The following is a 27,311-nucleotide window of genomic DNA, read 5'->3' as shown; positions in this document are numbered from 1 at the left end:
CTTGATTCGACACCACTAGAATTTTGGCATTTGAGTGTATAACTAGTGCCTCTTACAATTTTTGGTAACTTGTTCTCACAATAAATGGCCAGTAACTTGTTTGATATAGATTAGAGATCCACTCTTAGCAGCACCATTCACATTACATGTTCAGTTTCCAAATTGTAGAAGACTGCATGGTGAAAATTGATCCTATTGTGCAATGTCTCACCAAATCAGAAGGATTTTGTAATGCATGGATAGGATTAGATTTATATACTTCTTTCTGATAAATGTAGTTACTTTTACCAGGTTGCACTATGACCATGTGATATTCCTTTGCACAAAAGTAACAAAAAGAAAAATGGTTAGCTCTTAAATCCCTGCACAAGGGTATAAAGAGAACGAGGGACAAAAATTTGAAAAGTAATAGTGCAAACCAAAAGTGTTTAAAGTCAATGGAAATGTTGCAATCAAATTCATCGAGATTGCTGCTACAATTTTAGGCATTCATCCAACAATCCATGAGAAGAACAGTGAGCTACGGAACATGTATTTCTTTAGATGGAATTATCTATTCAGGATCTTTTAAGGTATTCAAAAGGTATTCAAACTAATCATCTGTTTGAGACAAGAGAATGGAAGGGGCTATTCAAGTCTCTCTCTTCCTCCTTCATTTGTACTCCCAAACAAGTGATTGGTATTACTGTTGGCAATCTGACTGAGTACTGTTTGGACTGGGATTTTCAAATACAACACCTTTCAGTGTATGCTTCTTCACATAGCAAGGGATGCACGTACAGAAGCATATATGGTGTACAAAGTACTCACTAGATTTGGGGACTATATTGCAGGTCTAAGCACACTTACTAGGAAGGAGGCCCAGTGAAATAAATAATACTTATTCCAAGTAAACATGCTTAGGATCAGGTTGTAAGTTTGCAGGATATTCTTATGATTTATTGCTTTGAGGATACTTATAAATCTGGGAAAAGTTCGCCTTTTCACAATTCTATTCACAGTTTAATATGAAATTAATACACTCACCTACACTTTTTAAAACTTCCAATGCTTATGGGAAAATTATGCTTCTCACATAAAATTATAAAGATTATAAAGTGCTGTGATTGCTATATAGACAGAGAATGAAAAATAACCCTTATTCACACTGTTGTATTTCCAAAAATATATTTACAGTCTATTACAAAGATTACAAATGGAAGTGTCTATGTAATGGGATTATGTTATTTCAAAGATTTTTTTGTTCATTTGTCTTTTTTACAGATTTCTTTAACAAAGGGGAAAAGGAAGAAGAAAAAAATAGTATAATCAAAATGATTTTTCTAACCAACAAAATAAATAAATGACAAATATCACACTGTACAGTGCTTTAAAAGGAAAATAATAATAAAAGGGAGGGGAATGATTTGAGTTTTCGGTAGCTATCTTTGGTCCTAAATGTTGGAAAACACATTATGTAGCAATGAAAAAACATGTTCTCTTTGTGATGCTCTGTAAGTAAAATAGAAAAATATAGTGCATTTTCAATGTATTCAGAGCTCACTGCACAGAAATGTGTGTACAAAACAAGACAGTATAAATAAAATGTACAAGTTTTACAAAGGAACATTTACAGATTATTTCTTTTTTTCTTCCCCTGTGGATGCCCACATTATCTAACAAGAATTAATTTATACGACTGATCCCTGGGATCTTTCTTTATGAAAACCAATGGGAGCAGCCCAGTTCTTTGGAAGTACAGCTACTCACTGCTGGGGTAGCTCATGATTTTCATGATATTTTTGACAGCATAAATCACCTGTTTTGTATATATTCCTGCAACACACTTTTGTTATTGCTTATGGTAATTCTACATTTCACTCAACTCAAGTATACATATATTAAATTAAAACTGGTATAATTTTTTTTAAAAAAAGAGTTCTCTCACCCAACAGCTACCTTTCAGTCAGAAGTCATAAATGAAAGTGTGTGTCTAGAGCAGCTTGTTAAAAAAAGAGGAAAAGACCTTTGAAATTGCGAACTGCCACTTTCCTTACACTCTACAGGTCTAATAGAAAATCCGAAGGCACCATCTGATAGGAACATCCCTTGTGCAAGCCCCATAGCGGTTGTTCATTTCTCATTCATTTTATTAGAGCTTGTACAGGAGGAGTGCAATCCAGAGAGTTAGGTGAATTTGGGTCCTAGAATATTGTAACGCAATGGTCAGAATCTCATTGGTCTTGACGTAAAGGTTTACATAACTAACCGCAGCTAATGGCTGAGGTCTCAGGGCATATGTCAGGTTATGCACTGCAGCTGATCCTTGGCACCTTGTCTATGAGCTGCAATTGTCTGTGGCATGCCACACAAACCTTACACGAACACCAATGGGATTCTAGTCAAATCACACATTATTTTCTTTTTCCAGATAAGATCTTGCCCCAATAACGTAGTCTAGAGAAAATCAGATTATGCCTGGACGATATGTTACTGGCCGCAGTGCTCTGATTCAGATGGAAAAGAAGTACCTTCTACTATTTCCTCACTGCTAAGGATCTGAAAATTGCTCGGTTTCTATTTTTTGTTTTGTTTCACCTGCACTTTCCCCCTAGTCTTCTTTTGTATCAGATGGCAAAACTCTATTGTTTCTTCCTTGATTGAAATTTATATGCAGCACTATATATTTTCCTAACATGACCTTACTTTCCACAATAACCTAATATATGTATTTCTTTAGGCATCTAAGGTACACATTTCCCCAACTGAATAGTTTATTTGTCCATTTTTTTCAATGCTATGCCATTTTAGCCACCCACATTATTAAACATATGCATTGTTTTGCATGCACCTTGTTTCTCTGAAATGCCACGTGAGCCTAATTCTCGAAGTGAGGCATGTTTATTTACAGTGTGCCTCAGGAGATGCAAAAAAGTTACTCTGGTCAGGGCAGCTGAAGCTAACAGAACTCTTTTGCTTTCCTAGATCTCATTAAAGGGTACAGAGGTACTCCCACAAGAAACACAATTCTTTGCCATAGAAAGGGGGTGAAGATTTGTTCGTATTGGTTGCAGGCCCCTCGAGAATTCATCATAAGGTGATACTAAACACAGGGTAATCTGTATGAGAGAGGTGTCATATGTGAGATTGTCTGTACACCCAGTACTGCACACAAAGAGGGTAATATAGGGTAATATATGAACTGGAACTATGCCCATATAGAAATCAGTGTATTTTAAGCACAGAATTAAATGCTAAATTCCTGATAACTCAAGTAGAAGCATGTAGATATGCTTACTGCTTTCTGGATTGCACCCTCAGATCTTTATTTTTGCAAGAAGAACTACATTCAATTTAATCTTATATTTAACCATATGCCAGTTGTTCCTCCTAGACCTTCTAATGTGAACTGTTGAAAAGAAAACACATGAAAAAACACACAACAACAGTAAACCCCCAATGTGCTCTGATTAAAAGGCTAGACAACCCTACAGTACTGTACCTGTTTGTTGTTGTTTTTATGATACACCTATAACCAATCATTCAGTGAAAGGGGTCTCAGCAAGTTTCAAGTTGCAGATGTACAGCTTCCATTTAAACCAGGCAACCTACTAAAGCCACCTTTGAAGCCATTTCTTTAAAAGTGCCTAGGCTTTTTAGGGAACATTATTGCTAGGTTCTCAATTTTATTCATTTCCTGTTTAAAGAGAGCATGTGATTAGTCTTACAAAAGTATTTTTAAAAATATCATAACTCTTGGCAACATCTTTTTTTTTCCTGATTTCCTGCCAATTAGCAAACCACATCAATGTGGTGTGGAATTAACAAATAAAAGTAAATGTCATGAAAGAAAACCCTACCCAAGCCCCACTTCAACCTACCCGGTAGCTAGCCTGATACACATTTCTCAGTGACACTTCCTGTGTCTGTAGAAATTCATACAATCTTTCAAAAGTCCCCAGTGTAATAATGTATCATATGCTCAGCACTAAAATGTTCAAAAGATATAAATTTCACACTAAAAGATCTATATGAAGAAGGAACACAACTGATTGCTCAAAAAAAGAGAGAGAGGGAGAAAAACTTGAAATCAATGGTTTGAGGAAAATATCTTGTAGATTTTTAACAATAATATCATGATTTTCATCTGACAAATATATTCTTTCTTTCTTTTTAAAATCCCTTATGTACATTTTAAAAAGTCCATTAGATAAAAAGGAGGTTAGAGAGTTCAAGGTGTTTGTAGGTGTTTCAGGTAGTACTTTGTTTATTGTCACTGCTTTCATTGCCGCCATCGGTGGATCCATTTTTTTCCCTTTTTAAAGTAACTTTCTGGTGGCACTTAGGAGTTCAAGTCTGTAGGTGCTTCTTGTGAGCCTTCTGTTGTCTGCAGGAAGGGCCCAGAAAATAATGCGTCTTCCAGGAGCACTTCATGTGATGGAAGGCCGGCACGATTCTCTCAAGTCTGTCACCTCCCTCATAAGGGAGAAATGTCTATCACACTTGGATGCCAGTGCCGTGTAAATGTAACATTTGTGCTCTCATAGTCTGAATGCTGCTCATTATTTTCTTTTGATGGCCAACCAATGTGATTCCTAAGCTCATAATATCACTGCAGGATAAAGCGGGGGTGGGTGGATTGGGGGAGAGAAGGAGGTCAAGATTAGGCATTTGGCACCATATATTCACGGAAAACAAACATATGGACTGGAAGGAAATGACACAAAAATTCACAGAATAGATTTTTTAAAAAAAAAAATACTTGTGATATTATAGGTATGTTTCCTATCTACGATGAACATGTCACCACATAAAAGACTTAAGGTTAAAGAACACATGGTGAATGGAAATGCACAGAATAATGAAAATTTAGAGTTGCTGTGTGTGTGTGTGTGTGTGTGTGTGTGTGTGTGTGTGTGTGTGTGTGTGTGTGTGTGTGTGTGTATATATATATATATATATATATATAAATATATAAAAAGAGAGAGAGAGAGAGCAACTGGTAGAGGTGTACCAGAGAATCCTCCAAAGAAGACAGAATGTCCACTACTAATGAATCATAGGTATGGTGGAGTGGGGAGCATGCCATGGGACATTTTCATCTTATCTGAGATCCAGCACCACAATGAAATACATAGTTATTCATAAACCCCAATGATTTTCAGTAGCCTTGTAGTTAAGTAAGCAGGAACAGGCTTGTAACCTGGTCTACACAGAATCTTCAGAGCAGGTCATTTTGAACCATATTTTCCCCCTCTAGCACATACATCAGTCACAAATGAAAAAAAAAAGGAATCAATGATTATTTCTATAAGGAAAAGTTTTCTTAAAAATCTAAAAATCTTGGATTGGTAAGAAATCTTAAAAATTTGAATCCAGTTCAGAGCAGTACACAGATTAACTGACAAAAATCACAGACACACAATTAACCTACTCGATAGTCATCCTGGCTACTGTTTCAAGATTATTGTATCCTGCAGCTGAAAAGTTATCCTTATATCTTTCCATCTTGATAGCTTGCAACCATTCTCCCACAGAGCAAAATGTTGTGAAATCAGGTGTGTTCTGATCCAGAAGAGGGCTGATTGGTCTAAATTGCAAGGGAAAAATAACAAAATGATTTTCATTTTATCAAACAACAACACTATAGTGCATGTCTATTGCCTAATATGTAGTACTTATGTATTTTAAACGTTATTTATTTATTTCCAACAGTCCTGAGCTCTCAGAACAATAACAAATCCTTCTTATTAGAACACAGGCATGAATAATGAAAGGACATAGGAAATAGGATACAGTACTTGTTACACAAAGATGCAACACAACTTTTAACACAGCACTATGGAATGAAAAAACTGCTTGAAGTGAATCTTCAGCATCCTCAGCCAATTCAGCATCCTCAATTAAGTTTATAAATAAATTGCAACAAATGTAATTGATACAGGCTCTGAGTAAAATGCTCAAGATTTTCTAAAATTTCCCAAACATCTGGCAATCTCATTTTGTGCCAACATTTTTGACTGTCTTCAAGGGCAACTACATAGAGACGGCATTATAGTCCACTGTTGTTTATATTTTTCTCTGTCAGGTGCAGTGGAATTTTAAAAAACAACTTGATTAAAAATGTTATTTGTGACTGCTCCTCTCCGAGTATCCTATAGAAATGCAAAATTCGGGAGCCAATGACAAGCTGTGTGACTGATTTTATTTTGTGACTACAATCTAGCATACATCTCCCTGGATTATCATCAACCAACAGCAACTTTATCTTGTCTGGATTAAGTTTTTAAAACCCACCTCTAATTCAAAAACTTCCCAGAATATTAACACTGCTTTGCGCTTATAACACCTTCCTACAATGAGAGGTTGAAAATGAGTTCTAGTTGGGTACTACTGATCACATTTGCTCACTCAGAAGTTTTAAATAAATGATAAATGGCATGGATTGGGGGGGGGGTGGCAGCAAAACAGAATCAAGCACCAAAGCCAAATGCCTCCAGCCTTTTTGAAGTCTAACTTCAGGAAGACACCACAGTCATTCTGCATGATGCCTTGAAGCCCCATTCCAGCTAGGCTTTCTTGGCTGATCACAGCAGAACTCACATTTTGGTCACATTGCCAATAACATGCCATGTCAAACATCGCTGTACAGGAGAATCAACAAGATTGTATTAATGGTGCAGGTTATCTGCACCAAAATATTTCTTGTCTAAACTAGGGTAGAAATATATTGGAAAGGATTTGAAAAGTCAGTACTACTCAAAGAACCCTGAAACATATTTTGGCATATCTAATGGTTCTTGGAAAATACTGTGACTACAATCTTTTATAACCTAATACACACACACACAAATGAAATTATGCCAAAATATGCTTCAGGGTACTTTGGGTAGTGCTGATTTATCAAATTTGCACACGCCTGAATACAGTATGCACTCCCTGTTTTTTCTTCGTTTTTTTCTCCATTCCTTTGTTCTCTCTCTTTAGTATTGCTTGGCTTTGCATATTTGTATGAGTCAAACAACTGCAATAAACTTTCATCATCATCATCAAATGGACACTTCTGACCACTTTTTTTTGATAATAAGAGACTAGTTTAGGACAAGCCAGATGCAATGTAACTTAGATTGCCTGCTGGCTTAGATTTCTAGAGGCAACTTGAACATGGGCTGTGTGGACAAAGCACTGCATAGCAGCTAACAACAGTTAAAGTGAATGGAGAAAACACAGGGTAGAAATCTGGCCTATGATGTAGAAATACATAACCAATAACCTACCGGCTACAGGTTCCCAAAGGAGTTTTCAAACTGTTGGGGTTCCGAATCATCTTGTCCAGAATACCCACTATCTGTTCAAACTTTGGCCTTTCTGCACGCTCTTTCTGCCAGCAATCTAGCATCAGCTGGTGAAGGCCTGCTGGGCAGTCCATGGGTGCTGGCAAGCGATACCCTTCTTCAATTGCTTTTATAACCTAATAGCCAAAACAACATTGTTTTGAATTTTTGCGGCCCATGAAGAATCAAGCAGCCAAATTAAGCAATCAAAGCTTAATGTATCTTTCAAACAGAGTCTGTTGTTTTGACACATGCATTCATGTTGCTGTACAATAATAAACTGGCTTTTAAAAAAAAATGTTTTCCATGCTTATTAAACAGATTATTTTGTTTTGTGTGCTGAGAACACTGTTGCATGACCTAGTCGATGAGCTGCAGGGAATGGCAATTATAGTCACCAAGGGTGCAGCTAATAAATTGATAAATGGAGATGTTCTTTGAAAGAAAGCAACAGTATTTGCTCAAAAGGTGTTTTTCCCCCTTTGTGGAAAAGATTAAAACAGCTTTTAAATGAACATAGGATCTGACAGCCAATCATGTTATGCAGGAAAATTATCTTTAAAAGAAATGGACGAAAGCAAAGTACATTTCAGAAAAGCACTTTCCTGTAATATTCAAGTTGGTAATAAGCAAAAATAGACCTCAGTTCAATGTAACTCAAGTAAACACAGCATGGCTCAATAATACCTGAAGGAATCAGTAGAAGGAAAATACAGCATTAACAAGAAAAGGTGGTGTCTTTTGATATGGCACATAGGGATTTGAGGTCTGTAGGAAGAGTTACACCCACTGTCTGACTTCTTAGTGGGGCCCATTTGGGATTTAAGTAAAAGATAGTAACACAGGAAACTGCTATAAGTCTCCAGGGCAAGATAAGAAAACATACTGGGAAGCAATGTGCTGATTAAAAAAGGATTGTATGACATGCTAGAACATTGTTTGAGGGTAAGGTAGGAATTTCACTGACAGACATAATAGTATTAGAATTGCTAAGGAAGACTGTTTCTCAATGCTGTTTTGCAGCAGGCTGCAGAGAAAATCAGCATCAGTGGTTTCTTTTTGGATTACTCCTAGGAAATAAAACTGTCGTTATTAATATAAGCTGGTGACAATCCAGGAATATTTTTTTGCCACCTGTGTATATATTCTTTCCCTAACCGACGCATACCAAAGTGCCAGAATGCTTGACTGCAAAGGAATCCTAAAAAGTGACTGTAAAGACTGACATGCAAACTCCAAGAAAAATAAAACAGAGAGCTGTGCAAAGCTGTGTGCGTTCAACACTGATTCTCTAAAATTAGTGATGAGCACACACACACATCTATATTATCTCTAGATATATATGTTCACACATATATGAACATAAAATAGTTATCACACACTATTTCTTGTACAGGTGGTCAGACATCCTCTTGACTACATTTACTTTAGATTGTTGTGCTGCATTCAAATCAGTCTACAGTGGTGCCTCGCTTGACGATGTTAATTTGTTCCAGCGAAATCGCTCTAGAGCAAAAACATCGTCAAATGAAACGAAAAAACCCATTGAAATGCACTGAAAACTGTTCAGTGTGTTCCAATGGGCTGAATACCTGCTTGTTCAGCGAAGATCCTCCATATGGTGGCCATTTTCGGTGCCTGTAAAGCAAGGAATCCATCCTAGAAAACAGCGGGGGGCATTTTCTTCAGCTGGTGGCCATTTTGAAACCCAACGATCAGCTGTTTGCTGATCATCGTAAAGCAAAAATTGGTTCCCGAAGCAGGGAACCGATCATCGTTAAACGAAAAAATCCCATTTAAAACATCGTTTTGCGATCGCAAAAACCTAATTGTATAGCGATTTCCTTGTTAAGCGAGGCAATCGTTAAGCGAGGCACTACTGTATAAGGTTGTTTTTAATGCACTTCCTCTATATGATCAGCTGTAGTAATCAGTACTAAGCTTTTCTTATTATATGATTTAAATACAGTGGGGTCTCGACTTACGAACCTACTCCGTATTGGAAGGTGGTTCTTAGGTCGAAAAGTTCGTAGGTCGAATCTGCATTTCCCATAGGAATGCATTGAAAACCATTTAATCTGTATCTGCTCTTTTCTGTCCATAGAAACTAATGGGAAGCTGCTATTCCGCCTTCTGCCACTAGAGGGGGATATTTTTTCTTTTTTTCCCTTAGGTTCAGGAAACGAAGAAGACAGGGAACAGTTTGCAAAGCACTTTAGAAATCTTTTTTTTCAACGAAGCCAATTTTAAATCATGTTTTAAAGCATGTTGTGCTGATTTTTTTCAGCACAAAGACACACAGGCAGGCTTTTTAGGTGCTGAGCAAGCCTCCCAAGCCTCTTCAGAGCCAGCCGATCAGCTGGAGGGTGCAGGAGCGGGGGGGGGGGAGGGGAAAGCACAATATGGTTGCCAGGCTCCCTTCTGGTGTGGGCTTTTAGCTGTTTCCTGCTCTTTTTCCTGCTGTTTGGGGGCTACCAAGGCCTGGTAAGTGACTTTCTTTTATTTATTTTTAAGTTTCTGTCCCCTTTTCCCCCTCCAGAAACCTCTAAGGGGAGGGAGGGGGCACTTTTTTTCCTGTCCGTAACTCGAGTCCTTATTTCCCCTATAGGGTGGGTTCGTAAGTTGAATTGTTCGCAAGCAGGGTCGTTCGTAAGTCGAGACCCTACTGTACAGAATTGTAGAATAATAAGAGTTGAATGTGGCCTGTAAGGCCATTGAGTCCAACTCCCTGCTCAATGCAGGAATCCAAGCTTCAGCGTATCTGACAGATGGCTGCCTAACTTTTTCTTCAATGGTTCTAGTATTGGAACAGCCACCACCTCCTGAGGTAACTGGTTCTGTTGTCATACTGCTCTAACATTTAGGAAGTATTCTAACTTGGAAGGTATATTGTGGTGGTTTTCTACTGTCTTCCACATCTAACTATTACGGTTGATTGCATCCTGCATCTAGTTATGCCATGTCAGAAACCAACTAACATCCTTTGCCCTTAGCTTCTGGTTGGTGCTGACATTACTACAGTACTACAAAAGGTCAGGCAGTGTTTAGAGACAGTATAGTTCCGCAAGGCTCTATAGGCTCCTGGTCAACTCTGCCTCCCACCAAAATATTTGACTTTCCCAATGGTCAGGTTAGTTGACCACAACTTAATATTTAGCAAGGCTGAGATACATGATGCCACTCCTTACTTGAATCGGTAGAGAAGCTAGCCTATCTGTGATACGATAGAAAACAAACCCAAAACAAAACAGAACCAAAAACAAAAGAGACCCCAATAACAAAAAGCAATAGTTTTTGTTTGTGTTGTGTCAATGCAGAAGACCTCTGTCAGGGTGTGGTATGTGTTGATCATTCTCCATGCCCAATGCTTAACCTGCTGATAGACATCTGAGGTTATCAAAGGTGATCTGGTGAAAGAACAAATTAACAGAAATCAGTGCAACTGGCCTTGTCTAATTCTGTGTCTGGATTTTACTTGGGGAAAGTACAAGTTTGACTTTTTGAGTTACAGACTTCTCTGGCCGCAAAATTTAGGTTTGACTTGCAGCCTGAGAATTGACTTACAGACCAGAAAAAAACCAAAATGGAACAAAAACGGCCTGTTACGGGATTAATCGGTTTTCAATGCACTGGAGGTCAATGGAGACTTGACCTACAGACTTTTTGACTTGGGAACCGGCTTCCAATATGGATTAAGTTCTCAAGTCAAGACCCCACTGTACTTTACTATTTTACTGCTTGTTTTCTTCTCCAGTGTGTCTTCCATAAAGTTTTGTACCTTTCCTCCAATGTTACATTCATTGTCTCAGAATCCAAAATTGCCCCTTTTCAGCCTTGAAAATGTTAGGATATCTTTTGTCTTGGTGATTTTTTAAATTGTAAATAAGATAAAAACAGAACTATGCATGGCAAATGGCTGAAATCTGGAGGAACTGTTTATAACTATTTAGATGACAATGAAACAAGAGTGCAGATCTAGATTTTGGTTGATTCGGTAACAAAACTTGCCTCCAGGGAATCTCCTCAAGCAATAAAGTCAATCCTGCTTGTTCACAAAGAAATGTGGGTTGCAATGTGCACATTACAATTTAAGATGAATAATGAACAAGTTCCAAGGCTACCACTTTCATTAAAATAATTGGCTACTTTTGGTGGTGGCTTTGCTTTCTATAATAGCACTATTCTGTTTAAAACATTACACATTTTGTCCATATTTGTTATTGAGAGTAGGCATCCTTCCGTTTCGAGAGACTATGGCAATATGCTCTGAATAGAGGTCTTGGAACAGTGTCTAGTGTGGCTGAGAAGGCTAATTCGAGAGTGACAATCCCTTCCACACCAAAGACAAATACAATCTGTCCCCTGTTCAGCTCCTTGATTTTGCTGGGTTCGAGACTGCCTCTTTGCATCAGCCTGCTGAACAAGTGTCTCCTCAAATTGGGAGAGGCCATGCTGTACCACCTGCCTCCAGGCTGAATGCTCAGATGTCAGGGTTCCCCATCACTTGAGGTCCATTCCTAAGGCCTTCAGATCCCGCTTGTAGATATCCTTGTATCACAGCTGTGTTCTCTCTCTGGGGCACTTTCCCTGCACTAATTCTCCATACAGGAGATCTTTTGGAATCCGGCCATCAACCATTCTCATGACATGAGCCAACGTAGACATTATTGTTTCATTAATGTATACATACTAAAAATTCTGGCTCATTCTAGGACTACTTTATTTGGAATTTTGTCCTGCCAGGTGATACCAAAATACAACCATGAGAATACTATGGATATAAAAATATTTCATCCTGATAGCAAAAGCCAGATGGAATAGAAGAGAAAATCGCTACAGGGAATGAGAAATGTATTAGCAGACATAATTGTAAATATATTTTTGTAGAGATAATCAAAGATAATGGGAAATGACTAAGAAAATCATTACCCCCAACCTATATCTCTAGAACACTTTTAACATATGAGTGAATAATAAATAACATCAAAATGTCAAATTGGTAACTTGAAGTATCACTAATGTAATGGGGGAAATGTAAATAATTATAAGACTTAAACAGAAAACATGGCATTGAAGAGAGGCATTGAGAGCTACATAGGAAAAGGACAACTATCTTGGGGTTTGCTGTTCACATTATTTGACTTTGTGTCGCAAAATATTCTGCATTAAGCAGTGAGCATATCTTAATAAATGTGGATAAATATGTATAAGTGTGAACTCAAATTAGGTAAAGATACTAAGAAGGCAGCACACTTGATTTCTTGAAACAGATATTTAACATTGACCTTTCTAGTCTTGCTAGAGATTTAAGAGATATAAGTTTTTAGATTTTTTTGGGGGGGGGGCTTTCTATCAGACCCACAGGCCTCACAGAGACAGTAGTTGAGGACATAAGAAAGGGCCTTTTCAGTAGCTGCTCAGAAGCTATAGAACCTCCTCTCATGGGAGACAGGGCTGCCCCCTCCCTCCCGTCTTTTGTGTTGGCAGCCAAAACAAGTGTCTTTTCAGGCAGGCTTTTAGTAGGCAATTTGTCCAAAGACAGTTGAGAAAAAAGTGGGGGGTACAAAAAATTATAAACTAAACCAAACCATGTTTGTAGGTTAAGTGAAAGGAGAACTAAATTGTCCTATATCTTAAATAAACCTACTTAGAAGTAGCACCCACAGGAGCGGGTCAGAGAAGCCAAGACACTGTTTCTGAGTGGGTGCCTGTCAGAGGGTGGCAGGGTGCCAAACCACAGAACATCTGTCGGGACAATAAACAAACTGGCACGAACCGTCGAACTCATGGTTCATGCCTATTTCTACTCTTACCCCTAAAGACAGCTATCTTTATCTATTGTTCCACTGTGTGTGTGTATTTTAAAACTGCAAGAAGTTTGCATACAAATGTGGCATGGTAAACCTGAACGGAACAGAGACAACTCCCATATATTTTTTGTTATCTATTATGCCTTGTGTTGGTTTTCAGTTTCTGATTTGCCTCTTCTGTTTTGTTTTTCAAAGCATTAGGTTAGTACATGCACACTGGATGAAGATGATTAAAGCCTTTTTTCATCAGGTAGGAAATAAAAGCTGTATTTATGTGCTTATTACAAATAAATGAACTTTGTGCGCTTATAACTGGTCTATTGTTCTCATTGGCTACTGGAAGAAATAAAAGTAGCAAACAACAATCTGGCCCATGTAGCTATTCACATGACAGGCAAATAGTTTAAACCCAATGCAAAACTTCAGCAAGAACTATGGAAATATGAATTTTGTTACAGTTGTCCCTTTTCTGATCGTTCTTTCCTTAGCCTTTTTTGAAAGATAGGTAAGTTTTGCCTTTGAGGCATCTTATATTCTTGTCAGTCACCTTTTATGTTTGAATTTAGTACAGAAGGAAGGTGTCAAAAGGAATGAAACTCTACTGGCTGTCTAGGGAATGTAAATATTTCTCTTTCTCTGCCCCAAGGACTTGTTTGCCCATATTTTGACAGTCCATGAAATCTCTGACACTGAGACCTGTCATATATTAACAACTTTGCACTCTGCCAAACTGAGTCATCATTTAGATTTTATATGGTAGATAAAAAAACCCAAAACCCACCAATCTTCAATGTCAATCACTCAATCTTAACAATATTTACAGAGAAGTGACATTATGTCCTGATGTATTTCTTTACACATAGAAACCAGTTATTTTCAGAAGAAAATGAAATGTTACTTGGTGTCTAGATATTGATTTTCAAATATAGTAGAACAACATGACAGACAAAGGAGTTATTAGCACCATCTTAAGGCTCAAACACATATACTATGCCAAAAATGGCTTCACTGTATTTAAACAAAAATTCTTCCTTTCCTTCCAAATTTAAGACATTTTCCATCATGTTGAATTTCCAGGGTCCCCCTCTAGCAGGGGAGGAAAATTATGGGCAAACAAACAAGTGTCTACAAATGGATCAGAGCAAGTAATGAAAGCAGGAAATCTGCTTCTGCTGTAACATATGCATTTAAGATTTAAGTGGTGCAGGCAGCTCTTTTGTCTCCCATTTTCATTCAGCTTCCCTCTGCAGAGCATTCAGAACAAGTTACATTCTGCAGTAACATGCTGGAAGGAAGTTACTTGTTTGCTCTTAATGATCATGTCTGTAATTTCCTACTTTTTCAATGGAACAAAACAGCAAGTGCCTGCCCATTACTTTTTACTGGTAAGAGGTTGTCCTGAGCAATGAGAAAAGCGAACAGAGAGTTGCAGGAGTGATTCATTTTATATTGCTGCACCCCACTGTCATTGTGGAGGAGGCACTGTGGGGAATTAAGGAAAGGGGCTCATTATGATGGGGAGAGAGACTAGCAAGGAAATGGGGAGAGAAAGCTGGCAAGGAAGTGTCTCTGTGTGAAAGAGAGAGCAGGACAGGGCATGCAAGCATGAGTGAAAAGGTGTGCATTAGACAGTTGGGTGTGTGGGACAGCAAGAGTGAGTGGGAACATTCAAGAAATCAACCTTGCACATGTGCAAGAAAGAATTCATGAAAGAGAAGAATGGTCAAATACGTGCATGCACATATGCAATAAAGCAAGAAAGAGAGAGGGGAGGTACACAGGTATCAGAGAGCAAGAGAGATTGGGCAGTTGGACACTTGTATACACATTGAAAGTGTATGGATAGGTGGACAAGTCCACACATATAGGAGTTGGACAGGTACATGATTGCAAGAGCAGATGTATGTGCAAAACTGACCAAGGGCGACTAAGCATTAAAAAACCACTATCTGCTATTGACCCAAAGTAGTGAGTAATAGAATCAGTTCTCTTTAAATATAACATTCTGAGCTCTGGGGGAAAAGGGTTATTGGCCCAGGAATTTTGGTGAACAGCTGGCCTCCTATAACCCAACTTACTTGTTTCAAAAATTTGCATCCTTCCTTGCAAGAGCCTAGTTGTGTCACAATGTGAATGAAAAACAGAACCATTAAAACATATTGGCAAAATTAAAGAGAAAGATTTTTTAAGGAGAGAAAAAAAGGCAAAATATTGCAGCACTTCAACGAACAGATTTATTTCAGTGTGAGCTTTTGTGGCTCAACATCCACTCTTTCAGACACAGGAAGTACAAATATATATCTCCTTATATTTATATATATCCTTGTGGGGATATGACCAGGGTTGGACCAACAGTATATCCTAATGTAGTCCCGTGTGTGACCCTTGAGATCCACATGATGCACAGGGGAAGCCATTTTGCATCAGCTTTTCCTGCCATGGGCAAACTGTGGATTAGCGCTGTGTGTGTGTTTGTGTGCACGCGCATGGCTAATGATATTCTCTGTGACATTACTAAATGATGCTCAATAACTAAAACATAATCTATGCCCACAAAAACCAGCTTTCAATGTTTGTATGATTGTGTGTGTTGCAAACATCTGCAAAGATCAAAATCAAAACTGTGGTAGCAGGAATCACAGGTGGCAATGTGAGTTCACATCTGTAAGGGATTTTAGGATGTGGCCCAGGTGAGGATGTAGATAGTAGGTAAAATAACAATGGTTTGTTAACATAGGAATGGGTCTATCAAGCTGTTAATTATTTGAGATTGCTGGATTTAGCCAGGTAATAAGCTATATGCTCAGGAGACTTGGCTGTCACACAACTGCTGGGACAGAGGTCAAAATCTATCAAGGAATACAACTATTTTATACAGAAAGCTGGGTTATAACTATGAGCCATGAAGTTTCATACCAAAATTAATATGTTGGTTCTTAAAGTGCCACACTATTTTGCCTTATTTTTCTCCTCTCCCCCCCCCCCTCTTTAATTTTGCCAACATGCTGAGAGACAAACTAATATGGCTTCTTCTCTGGAAATTACCTAAAAACATATTGAGTTATAATATTAATATGCAGTTATTTTATCATATTTGAAAAAGCACAAACTTAAAATAATTTAGAAATTAGTCAGAAAGATGTCTCGCAAACACTGTAACACATATAAGGCGACAAAAAAAGGCTTTAACCCCAAATTGATTATTGAGGCCTCCAACTAGCAGGTGGAACTCTTTCGAGTTTCTGCAGCCTTACAAATGCCAGACAAATACAAACATTAAAACCAAGTATTGCAACTGACTGGCAGCACATTTCAGATTGAAGACCGAATGCCTTTTATCAGCTTTGATTGATTGCCCATTTGCACCATACCTGGAAAAAAATGCCTGGTAATAGTGGTTCATGAATGGTAATCTCAAAAATAGAATACTGCAATGCTCACTACACTGGGCTGATCTTGAAACAGTACGAAAGCTTCAGCAAGTCCAAAACGTCATGGCCAGACTTAATTCTGGGACTGGTAAATTTGACTGTATATCCCCAGTCCTATAAAGTCTTGAATGGTTTAGAACCTCAATACTTTGGGAACATCTCTCCCAGAAATCAGCTACCATTTCACTGGATCCTTTCAATCCAGGTTGCTAGAAGTGGCCACACCAAGACTAAAAAGGAGACAAGGAATCGGGCCTTTTCTGTGGTGGCTCCCAATATGTGGAATAAGCTCCAAAATGAGGTACAGCTTGAGCCTTTCCTCTGGGCTTTCAGGAAATAAGTAAGGACAGAACTATACAAAGCTGTCTTCAGATGATGTTAATAATATTATTTTTTCTTTTCTGGTGCTTTTCTTGTTTTACTTTAAGATCTAGATCACTGAACCCCCATACTGATGTATCACTACTGGGATTGTGTGGGGTTCTGATTCACAGATGCTCTTGTAAGAACTACTTTGTGTGTCATAAAAACAAAATCCTCTCATTCTGCACCTGTGTAAATAAGCCGGGGTGTGGGGAAAGGAAGATCAAGGGTGCTGGGATGACTACATGTTTTCATTTTATTCTCTTATTTTCAAAAGGGGGAAGAAAATAAAAGAAAGACTAATTGCAAGTCCTGGAAGTACAGACCATGTCATTTGTTGTCTTTTGAGGATGTTCATTTTCTGTCAAGGTGAGATCTCACTACTTTCTTTAAAAACAGTATGGAACAGAAGTACCAACCAGCTCAAAAATGAAAAGAACACAACTACTGTTAGATGAAATATCATTCCTTTCTCTGTGTTTAGAATCATAGAATTATTTATGTATTTATGTATCCATTCATTCATTCATTCAATTTGTACCCCGCCTATCTGGTCAATACGAAGTTGGAAGGGGCATGCGTATAAGGCCATCAAGTCCAGCCCACTGCTCAAGGCAGGGGTCAAGTCAAAGAATATCTGCCAGGTGGTTGCCTAAATTTCTCTTGAATGCCTCCAGTGCTGGAGCACTCACCATTTCTCAAGGTAACTGATCAACATATCTTTTAACATCTAGCTATTCTATTTCCCCGAGAATAAGACCTAACCTGAAAATAAGCCCTAGTATGGTTTTCAGGATGCTCGTAATATAAGCCCTACCCCAAAAATTAGCTCTAGTTAAGTGAAACCCCGCCCTCCACCATTGTGCAGCAACCAGAAGATGACATGACTGTAAAGTAAAACATCCCTTGAAAATAAGCCCTAATGAGTTTTTTGGAGCAAAAATTAATATAAGAACCCTGTCTTATTTTTGGGGAAACATGGTAGTTTAATTATTTTTAATATGTCCACCCATTCCTAAAATTTTAGAACTCATGTGTTAGTTTTTATATAAAAAATATCCTGTGGACAAGATTAAGATGCCTTTTCACTAAAATGCTTTCCCACTAACCTTCAGGACATAAACGTTCAAGGAATCTAATAAAGCGAATTCTGACATGAACTGATCTCATCTGTATCTCATGGTCAAATGTGCAAGTGGGAATAGAATTACTTCAGATTCTACATTTCTCTGAATTCTGTGATGAAGTTAAATAAATATATTTAAAATGCACAGGTTAAAATAATCATTTTAGGAAGGCATACTTGTGAGAAAATACATTTTAAAATGTATACTTAAAGCAAATTTTCTGCTACATTTTTCAATACTTGGGGATTAATACAGATGTTTTACATATCATAGTTAGGAATGATCACATGGGAGCATGATGTAGACCAGAAAGAGACTGATTCACCAATCCTTCTCTCAGAAGTAGCATTTAAAAGGTCGTAAGAGGAAATAGAAGTGAAAAAGCCCAGTGTGCTCATAAACACTCCCTACTCTCTGTCTACTACTAGTTTTGTTATCTATATCTGTTCATGGAATTTGTGTGCCAATTTATTAAGCAACCAAAGACTTAAAAATGGAGTCCATAATTATTAAAACATACTTTTTGATTAAAATACAGATTTTATAGTTTGGGTTTAATAATAATTTCATATTATGCCAACTTTAGGATTTAAATAGTAAATCAAGAAAGATATAAAAATATACATCATTTTATTCCTTTACAAAATAAGTTTCTTTTTTTCTTTCAGAACACAGAATTAGTTGTACCCAATGTTTTTGGATGTGTACCTATGGAAAAATGTACCCAACCCCTTCTACTCACAAATTTTACTTACCAATTCTGCACATTATAAGCAACATAAAAGCAATTTAATTGCTGTATTTTTGGAACTTACATCTTGATTTGACATATCCCAGTAAGGCCTCTCTCCATAAGACATTACTTCCCACATAACTATTCCATAACTCCATACATCACTTGCTGATGTAAACTTGCGATACTGTATGGCTTCTGGAGCTGTCCACCTTACTGGTATTTTGCCACCCTATGGAAAATAAAGAAAGTTGCTGAAACAAACTAACATGGTGAAAATTAGGGAGAGGATTTCTACGACATTTCCCATTTTCTCTGCAAACTACATTTGAACCCACAAGCAAGTTTAAACATGTTAATGAATAATCTAATATTTCTCACCAGAATACTCATAAATTATGTTCAAACCCACCCATAAGCTCAAACACAGGGTGCAGAAAAAAAATGACATGTCATATAAATCCTCCCCCTAGTGATACATTTACATTACAGGAAAATATTAGTGGGAAGACTATCACGTTTTAGCAACCTTAAAGGACAATTACAACTGAAAAGGAGCACCTATCTCATATTTGTGTGCTCTCAAAGGCCTTTGTGAAGTAGCTTCCCCCCGCATTATCTGTAGAAGCATGTGGTGGATCACTTTAGATCATTTATTTTATATTTTCCTTTCTGCCATTTGAAAACTGGCATATCATGGAAAGGACTGTAGCTAGTAATCCTCAATATGCTAGTTTTTTGCAGTTTAGAGAGCACCGGTCAGGAGTGGGCTGGACTGTGACTGAAGTTGTAATACAGTGCTTGCCAAGTAGCCAGCAAGAGTCAGTTCAGGTAGGGTGTTGAGCACTGCTGAAAAAAAATATCTAGATGCTATATGATATAATATGCTGAAATATTTGTCAAAGTATGCAAGTTATGGCCTTGTAATATGCATTTTCACTGTTTGGAGTACTTATTTTCATTTTGAACCAGAATACCTTTACTGAAACGTGAGTTATAAATAAAATACATATTTACTTGGAGGCTTTTCAACCATATATAATTAATAGGATGTGTTTCAAACCAATTGTCCTATTTTGTGCTTATTCAGTCAGAGAACTTCCTTACTGAGTTCTGATGGGAAGGTATTCTCACATCCTGGCAGCTGCATTCCAGCTTGTCTCTCTGTTCCCTTCCTAAGGGGAGGGGCAAACAGAGCAGCTTTTCCACCTCAGTCTGCCATCTGAAAGTCTCATTATCATCCCATGCTGCTAACTCCCAGCATAAGGCTCACCTTCACAGAGGAAAAAGAAATTGGGGCTTGTGGAGAAAGAGTCTCACAGCTGCCACAGCTATCTTTTCTGGAGGGGTAGCCACCTGTAATCTGGAGGTGAGACTGGTTGGCTGCTTCCCCTTCCACTTTCACACTCCACCTTTTAGGCTTAACAATGCTCAACAAACAGGAACCCAAAAATGGTCTGTCTGCATATATCAGAACAATTCGGGCTAATTTAAAATTCCAAGTGTTCCTGTTTACTGCCAGCATGCCCACTCACCCTCAATAAATATTCTTTAATTTCACATATTACAAAGGTCATACAGTGGTGCCTTGCAAGACAATTACCTCACAAAACGATTAATCTGCAAGACGATTAGTTTTTGCGATCGCTGTTGCGCTTCGCAAGACAATGGCTTCCTATGGATGATTTTCGCAAGACGACGATTTTTCCACTGGAACACATTAAATGGATTTCAATGCATTCCAATGGGGAACCATGTTTCGCAAGACGATGTTTTCGCAAGGCAGTGTTTTTCACGGGACGAATTAACATCGTCTTGCGAGGCACCACTGTATTCTAAGGAATATTAAGGAATACCAACATAGCATTAAAGGAATACCAACAGAGGTAGCAATGCCTCTGGAACATCACATCAATGAAGAAAGTGGGCAGTGGGCAACAGTGCCCTTGGAGTCTTGAGCATACAACTTACTGTTGTAGTGTAGACAGCTTCTGGATCATCTTCTATAACTCTGGAGAGGCCAAAATCCGATACTTTACAAACAAGATTGCTATTGACCAGAATGTTTCGTGCTGCTAAGTCTCTGTGCACGTATCCCATGTCAGCCAAGTATCTCATTCCAGCAGCGATTCCTCTCAACATTCCCACTAGCTGAATGACAGTAAATTGCCCATCATGTTTCTGAAGTGAAGAGAAGAGAAGAGAAATACTCCTTGGTACAGTTGAGAGGGAAGGAGTTAAACATTTTCATCATCATTCTTTATTACGAGAGATAAACATTTTTTTATTTTTCCTCTACTTTAGGGTTTGCACGGTGTTGACATATATTTTAGCTACAACATATGTCTCAGTATCACAAAAGACTCACTTTTCATAGTGACAACCACAGTTTATACATAGTATCCTTAGTCTCTCCAATGAAATCCACCCACCATTTTATGCATCACACAGATATGAGGACTATTTGCACATAATGAGTATGTGTAAACCATAGTTCACACTCAACTTACACTGTGTGAGACTGAGAGTAGAATAGTGACCCGTAATCTAAATAAGAAATAGCATTTTGAGGGCAAAGAGGACAGCATGGAGTGACAAATTAATTTTATCTACTTTTTTTTTTGGAAAATAAATTACTAGAAGTCATACTCTTATACTCCAGAGGAGTGAGATCACATTACAGGAAGCAGCTGCTAGATAAATACCAGCCAAAGAGACTACACAATATTATCCTTTGAGATCCACTCCTCAGATTTTGCTTACTTATCTTAATATTCATAAAAACAGCCCTTTGGGCCTCTGATGCAGTTTTGCAAACTGTCTACCAAAAACAGTCCATAGACATAATTTTTTTTTAAAAAAAATGCTTCAGCTAAATGTTGATGTAGACTGTTTTTTAAAAAAATACTTCCTTCATTTCTGAATTACTTCTTAAACCTACACATTGTTTCTTTCTACAATGCTGCAAAAATGTTTTTTTTTTTGAAGCATGTATACATGATGACATGAGGTCCCAGTCTATGGTGGTAATCAAAACCACGGTATCTGCTCCACATTCGATCACTTAGATGGCTAAATACGTTTTTGTTTGATCTTGATGGCCTTCTAATTTCTAATCTGACTTTGCTGAGACCATTTAGAGATCTCTTAATGTTTGCCATGTTCTCATTTTACACTGAAAATGTTTTATTCTGCTAAATTGGTAGCATATATATATATATTATTTTTGAAGTGCTGTGTACGTTTCCCTCCGGCATTCACTCACCCTGAGAAAGGCATCCAGTGCTCCATTCTCCATGTATTCTATTACAATCATTACTGGCTTCCCTAAAAAAGAAATGTGAATAAGGGTGTGTGGACGAGGGGCAAGCAAAGAAGCATGTTTTGCTTAAAGAAACCATAATCTAAGCTGCTCCCCCTACCCAAATTCCCAATAAAACATATGTTTTTTCTTTGAACAGCTGAAACGTGAGTGCTCCTGAAACTTCCAGTGCAGTTACTGAGATCTAACAAGTCCTTAAATGTCTGCACGCAAATATGGCCATGATTCGCAAAATTAAACCATAAAAATCAAGCTGTCAATGTGTTCTCCTGACTCCTGCTGTGTGAATAGGACTGTTGGAAAATGACACTTCAGGTAATATGAAAGGACATAAGAAACCTTATCTTCTTACATGGTCTTTGAGGCTAAACGAGACTAGGAAAATATATATTGCAAAGTTTTTCATCTTTTTGGTTAAGCACAAATTTCGTCAAGTTGCTGCATAAACTAAACTCTGCTTCACCTAGTTATACCTCTGGAGCAAAATATGTTAATCTACACAATCTGTCTTTTGAATCACTGATTGTGAAGAACCACCAATTGTAAACTCCAATTTAGAACTATCTCCATATGGTCTCAAGATCTGATTTGGTAGCTACTTACCTCTGGTAACAACCCCTTCTAAATGGACAACATTGGGGTGGTCAAATTGTCCCATGATGCTTGCCTCACAAAGAAAATCTCTCCTTTGCTTTTCTGTGTATCCAACCTTTAAGGTTTTAATGGCCACAGCAACATCTCTCTTGCCTGGAAGTTTTAGGCGCCCACTACATACTTCACCAAACTCTCCTGAAACAGAAGACACATTACATCCTGGGGATCCAATCTAGTATAATCTAATACAATATCAAAAACAAGAGCATGAATTTCTTTAAAAATTCAGTGTTTTTCACTTATTTTTATTCTGGATTTGAATCAAATCAACAACAGCAATAGTCCAGCCATACATAAGAGTTCTAGTATAAAGCATATAACCATATGTTTAGCCAACAAACTCCTATTTAAATCAAAGGCATTTTAAAAGTACTTTAGTAATATCAGGGCCCAAATGATAACAATTCTGCTATTCTACAGGCACCTAGGACAGGTATAAAAATCTAAAGCATGTGACCTAAACAGAGAAAATAGGGCGACAGCCAAAGAGCAATGCCTGTGCATAATAGGTGATATCATAAATACGTCAGCAGAAAAAGCAGAAAATTACAGTGTCCTCATCAAAAACAAACATTCACATCAACCACTGAAAAAATGGAAAGCTTTTACTTCACAGCTGTTTGTACAATAGCAAAGACACACACTGGCATTTCAATGCCACATGTCTGTCTTTCACTTACACTTATATTTGATATGAATGACAAAGGTATTTTTTCTTGCTTCTATCAGCAGACTGCAACAGGGCCATTTCCCTTTCCATCTTCTTTGGTAAATATGGTCCCTAAACTAAAATATAAATAGACCCAGTGCAAATGCTTATCTTGCTCCACCAAAGAGACTGGCACTTTTAGATTCCCTCTATGTTCCCCTGGATGGTTTTCCTTTTATAGTAAATAGGAAACCTTAGAAAATTAATATTTTTTTTTTAAAAATCTAACTGATTCAGAATTATGTTAATCTTCATGCAAACGTTACCTGAGATAGTTAATTCAAGGTCCCATCTAACTGTGCATCTTCAGCTACTATAGCAAGTATGAGCTGATCCACTGAATGCTTGCAGTCCATCTTAGAAAACAAACACTCCCACTGCACAATCTTTGAGCCACAGACCTGTACTTGTACTGACAAATCCTGAACCGTATACATCTACTCACAAGTAACATCAAGGACACACATATGCTAGACCCCACTTTGAACCTAGATGCCAACTCTGTCTTCAGATATTTTTGGTAACACCATCAGAAGATCTAACTGCAACACCCACAACATCGGAGGTACATCACTTGCTCATTATCACACGACTGAAATCCTAAGGCTTACCATAGTAAATTGCACTAGAGTAGGCTCCTTGAATCACTGGGGATTTGGTGAGTCAACTCCTCCATAAATTCAACTACTCCAGTTGAGACTTGCTAAAGTAAACTGCAACTAGAGTAGGCCCATTTGAATCAATGAAACTTATCCCAGACTGATTCAAAGGACCTACTCTAGTGTAGCTTACTGTGCTAAATAACAAAATGCCAGTCAATGTGACATATACCAGAGTTCTTAACCAGTAGTATACATATCACTAGAGGAATACAAAAGTTTAGAATGGGACACAGCAATTTCAGAACAATCGCTCTTATGTGTGTCTGTTATAATGACCAAAGCAGTAAAACTTCGTATTAACAGTATTATTTCAATGTTAGCTACCAATGCAGTTATTATTTTTGCTTGTGTCCACTATCCACAATATCTCTACAATGTCAAGGTTCTGGTACAGCAGTGCATAGGCTGAAACCTTGTTGTGCAGCTCTGCATGTGCAACTTAAAGTTACACAAGTGGTAGGAAAAACTATGCTGAGGTAGAAATGATATTTATGAAAGGCTTCCACTGGCATGCTGTGCAATAGTAGTGCTGCAAATCACACAATCAATTGTGCAATCAATGCAGACTTCTGGGCACACAGTTCCTGCCCAGTTCTGTGGCCATAACTTTATGTTACACCAACTTCAGTAGGATTTCAGCCATACTATGGTCTCATTTGGCACTATAGTTATACATTTTTGTTCAAATGGAGGCCTCAAGGATCAATAAGAAATACCATTAATTTAAACAAAAAGAGCACACAGTAAGACAATATTTTATCAGGAAATGTCCAGAATGTGGTGTTTACAAAAATGCACCATTAATATATTTGAAGGCATAAATACAGCTGCACTACAGCAGCAGTGAGAGTAAGTGTTCTTTGTATTCGCGAAGGCTTTCACGGCCGGGATCTAATGGTTGTTGTGGGTTTTTCGGGCTTCTTGGCCGTGTTCTGAAAGTGGTTCTTCCTAACGTTTCGCCAGTCTTTGTGGCTGGCATCTTCAGAGGACAGCAAACTGTGCACAGAGACTGGCGAAACGTTAGGAAGAACCACTTTCAGAACACGGCCAAGAAGCCCGAAAAACCCACAAAAACCATAAGTGTTCTTTCTTTCTTCCCTCCTCCTCAGGCCTCAGAGCTGACTGAAAACTGGTTCCAGATGATTTCTTGGCCCCCAAGACCTGGTTTTTCAGGTGTAGACAGAGGTGCTGTGGGCAGGGCACGCTGCCTAGTATTTCATTGGAGATTATTTCTGCCAATGGAAATCAAGCAGTGGGTTCTGCCCTAAGTCTACAATCCTTTATACAGTGACGGGAGTAGTTACCACTGAACTGACTGGAAATTGCTTTCAATTACATTTGAACACGACTCATCTGTAAGTATTTCATATTTGCTCTTTCAAAGAAAGACCTACTGCACATAATTTACAGCACTTGTCATATTGCTGTAAGGGAGATTTAAAGAAAAAATTGGATGCCAAAATTATGGCATAAAACAACAGGAAATCAAAGAATGTTTCCTCCAGGAGTCCCAGGTATTTGATATTTTTCTTGCCCATGGATACTTAATTTCACTACATGAACTAGTGTAATAAAAGTGTCACAGATCTTATTAATGCAAACAAATGGAAACAGGTTTCCAGAGCATGAACAGCACTGCCTAAATATGTGGAAAAAAGGAAGAAAAGCAATGTAATGACAGTACAATTACCATCACTCACAAGAGCCAAGACAAGGACTTCTTGTAGCAATGAAATACATTTAAAATGGTATTGAAAATAATCCCCTAAGGAATGCTTGCTCTTTAAAACCCTAGATGTAACAAACATCACCTTTGTTTTAATGGTGAATCTTTTGCATGCACACTTAAGTAAGCCTATCTCTGGCGTCTAATGAATCTATTTAGAAAAAAACATATAATCAGCAGGATTTGCATTCAAATATACTTCCTTCTCTTAGTAAGATGTGAAAAAAGGAATGAAATTGTTTGCATTTGTAATATGCAACGATCATTTACTTTCCTAAGTGGAAACTGGCATACATATGATTGAGATCACTGCATTGTTTACTTATCTTACACTTATAAGCGAGTGCCACTTCACTGTGCCACTATGGTAACAAGCAAAAGGCTCCATACACAAGATATATTTATTTGCCTGTCATTATGATGTATGAGTTTCGATCTGACTAAATGCAAGAATTGTATGAAGAAGCCACCACAGTCAACTTACCTGCACCAATCACGCGCTCTATTTTAATACAGGAAGCATCTAACTCCTTGGCGAACTGATGGACAGCTCTATTTGGATCTTCATAGGTTTCAGGGTCAATGTAGGTTTTGGTGCCTGGAAATTTAACTGTAATGATGTAAGAAAGCATGACTGTGATGAAGCAAAGCACATATTGTGCAGCCAACCCTGGAAATTCTGTATGCACAGCATTGCCTGAAAGACTGAAACTCTTGCCAGTGCAGGGGTGTTAACGGATGGCTCCTAGCACTGCTACTTAAAAGACATTGGGGAGACCTATTTTGTTTCCCACTCTTTGACACTTTTTCAACAGAAAGGAAAAGGGAAAAAGTGGGCAGAAAACACGGGAGGCCTAGAAATGGAAGATGACCCCATATTATTCTATGAATAAGGGCCCTTGTATCACACAAGCCTCGTTTAGAAGCATCCCGGCTCAAAATAATAGTCTAGAAGCACTTACACATTTCCTTACATTCGTGACCAGCAATCACTTTTACAGGATGACCAGTCTGAGGAAGACTCGATAATGGAGACACCAGCTTCTTCTTTCCCTAGGTCAGCAAGTTCTGATGCCATATTTACCACTCACTTCACTCCTCTGTTGCATCTGGGTTGCAAATGGGAGGGTCAGCTGGTGGTAGTCATTAGGCCCTGTTCCAGTTGCTGACCACTACCTCCCATTGATGCATTGTCCTGCCTCCAGTGGGACCACTGTTTAAAATCATATCATTGTTTTGAGTATCTGTCTTATCAACATCCTGTGAATTCAAGAGTACATATTCCTGTGTTCTACACAAGATATATGTGCTAAGGACGTGGCATTTATTCTTCCACATAGTCTGTACTCATCTCTTTCCACATAAATAATATACACCACATTACTCATGGTTTTGGCATTCCTTCTTCTTACTTTATTATTTATCCAGGTTACTTCTGTGTCTGTACTGGGATTGGTGAAT

General features: G+C 38.0%; 1 protein-coding gene across 7 annotated transcripts in view; it reads right to left on the bottom strand.

Moving 5' to 3' along the window:
• Positions 1-1,150: 1,150 nt before the first annotated feature.
• The window catches only part of EPHA7 (EPH receptor A7), a 217,818-nt gene continuing 191,657 nt past the window's right edge, over positions 1,151-27,311 (bottom strand). For 5 of the 7 annotated variants that reach the window (XM_020784863.3, XM_020784529.3, XM_020784692.3 and 2 more), the window contains 8 exons: positions 26,335-26,460; positions 22,703-22,888; positions 22,043-22,104; positions 20,749-20,958; positions 18,860-19,009; positions 7,257-7,450; positions 5,414-5,569; positions 1,151-4,591 (listed from right to left, as the gene is read on the bottom strand). In XM_020784863.3, coding sequence (XP_020640522.1) covers positions 4,477-4,591; positions 5,414-5,569; positions 7,257-7,450; positions 18,860-19,009; positions 20,749-20,958; positions 22,043-22,104; positions 22,703-22,888; positions 26,335-26,460 — 1,199 coding nt within the window. In that variant the 3' untranslated portion in view covers positions 1,151-4,476. The remainder of the gene's footprint in view (positions 4,592-5,413; positions 5,570-7,256; positions 7,451-18,859; positions 19,010-20,748; positions 20,959-22,042; positions 22,105-22,702; positions 22,889-26,334; positions 26,461-27,311) is intronic. The other 2 variants (XM_020784609.3, XM_020784777.3) reach the window with 1 other exon arrangement.

The sequence above is a fragment of the Pogona vitticeps genome, chromosome 1 (genome assembly GCF_051106095.1).
Source record: "Pogona vitticeps strain Pit_001003342236 chromosome 1, PviZW2.1, whole genome shotgun sequence".
Classification (NCBI taxonomy): Eukaryota; Metazoa; Chordata; class Lepidosauria; order Squamata; family Agamidae; genus Pogona; species Pogona vitticeps.
This window is presented reverse-complemented; position numbering and strand designations above follow the sequence as displayed.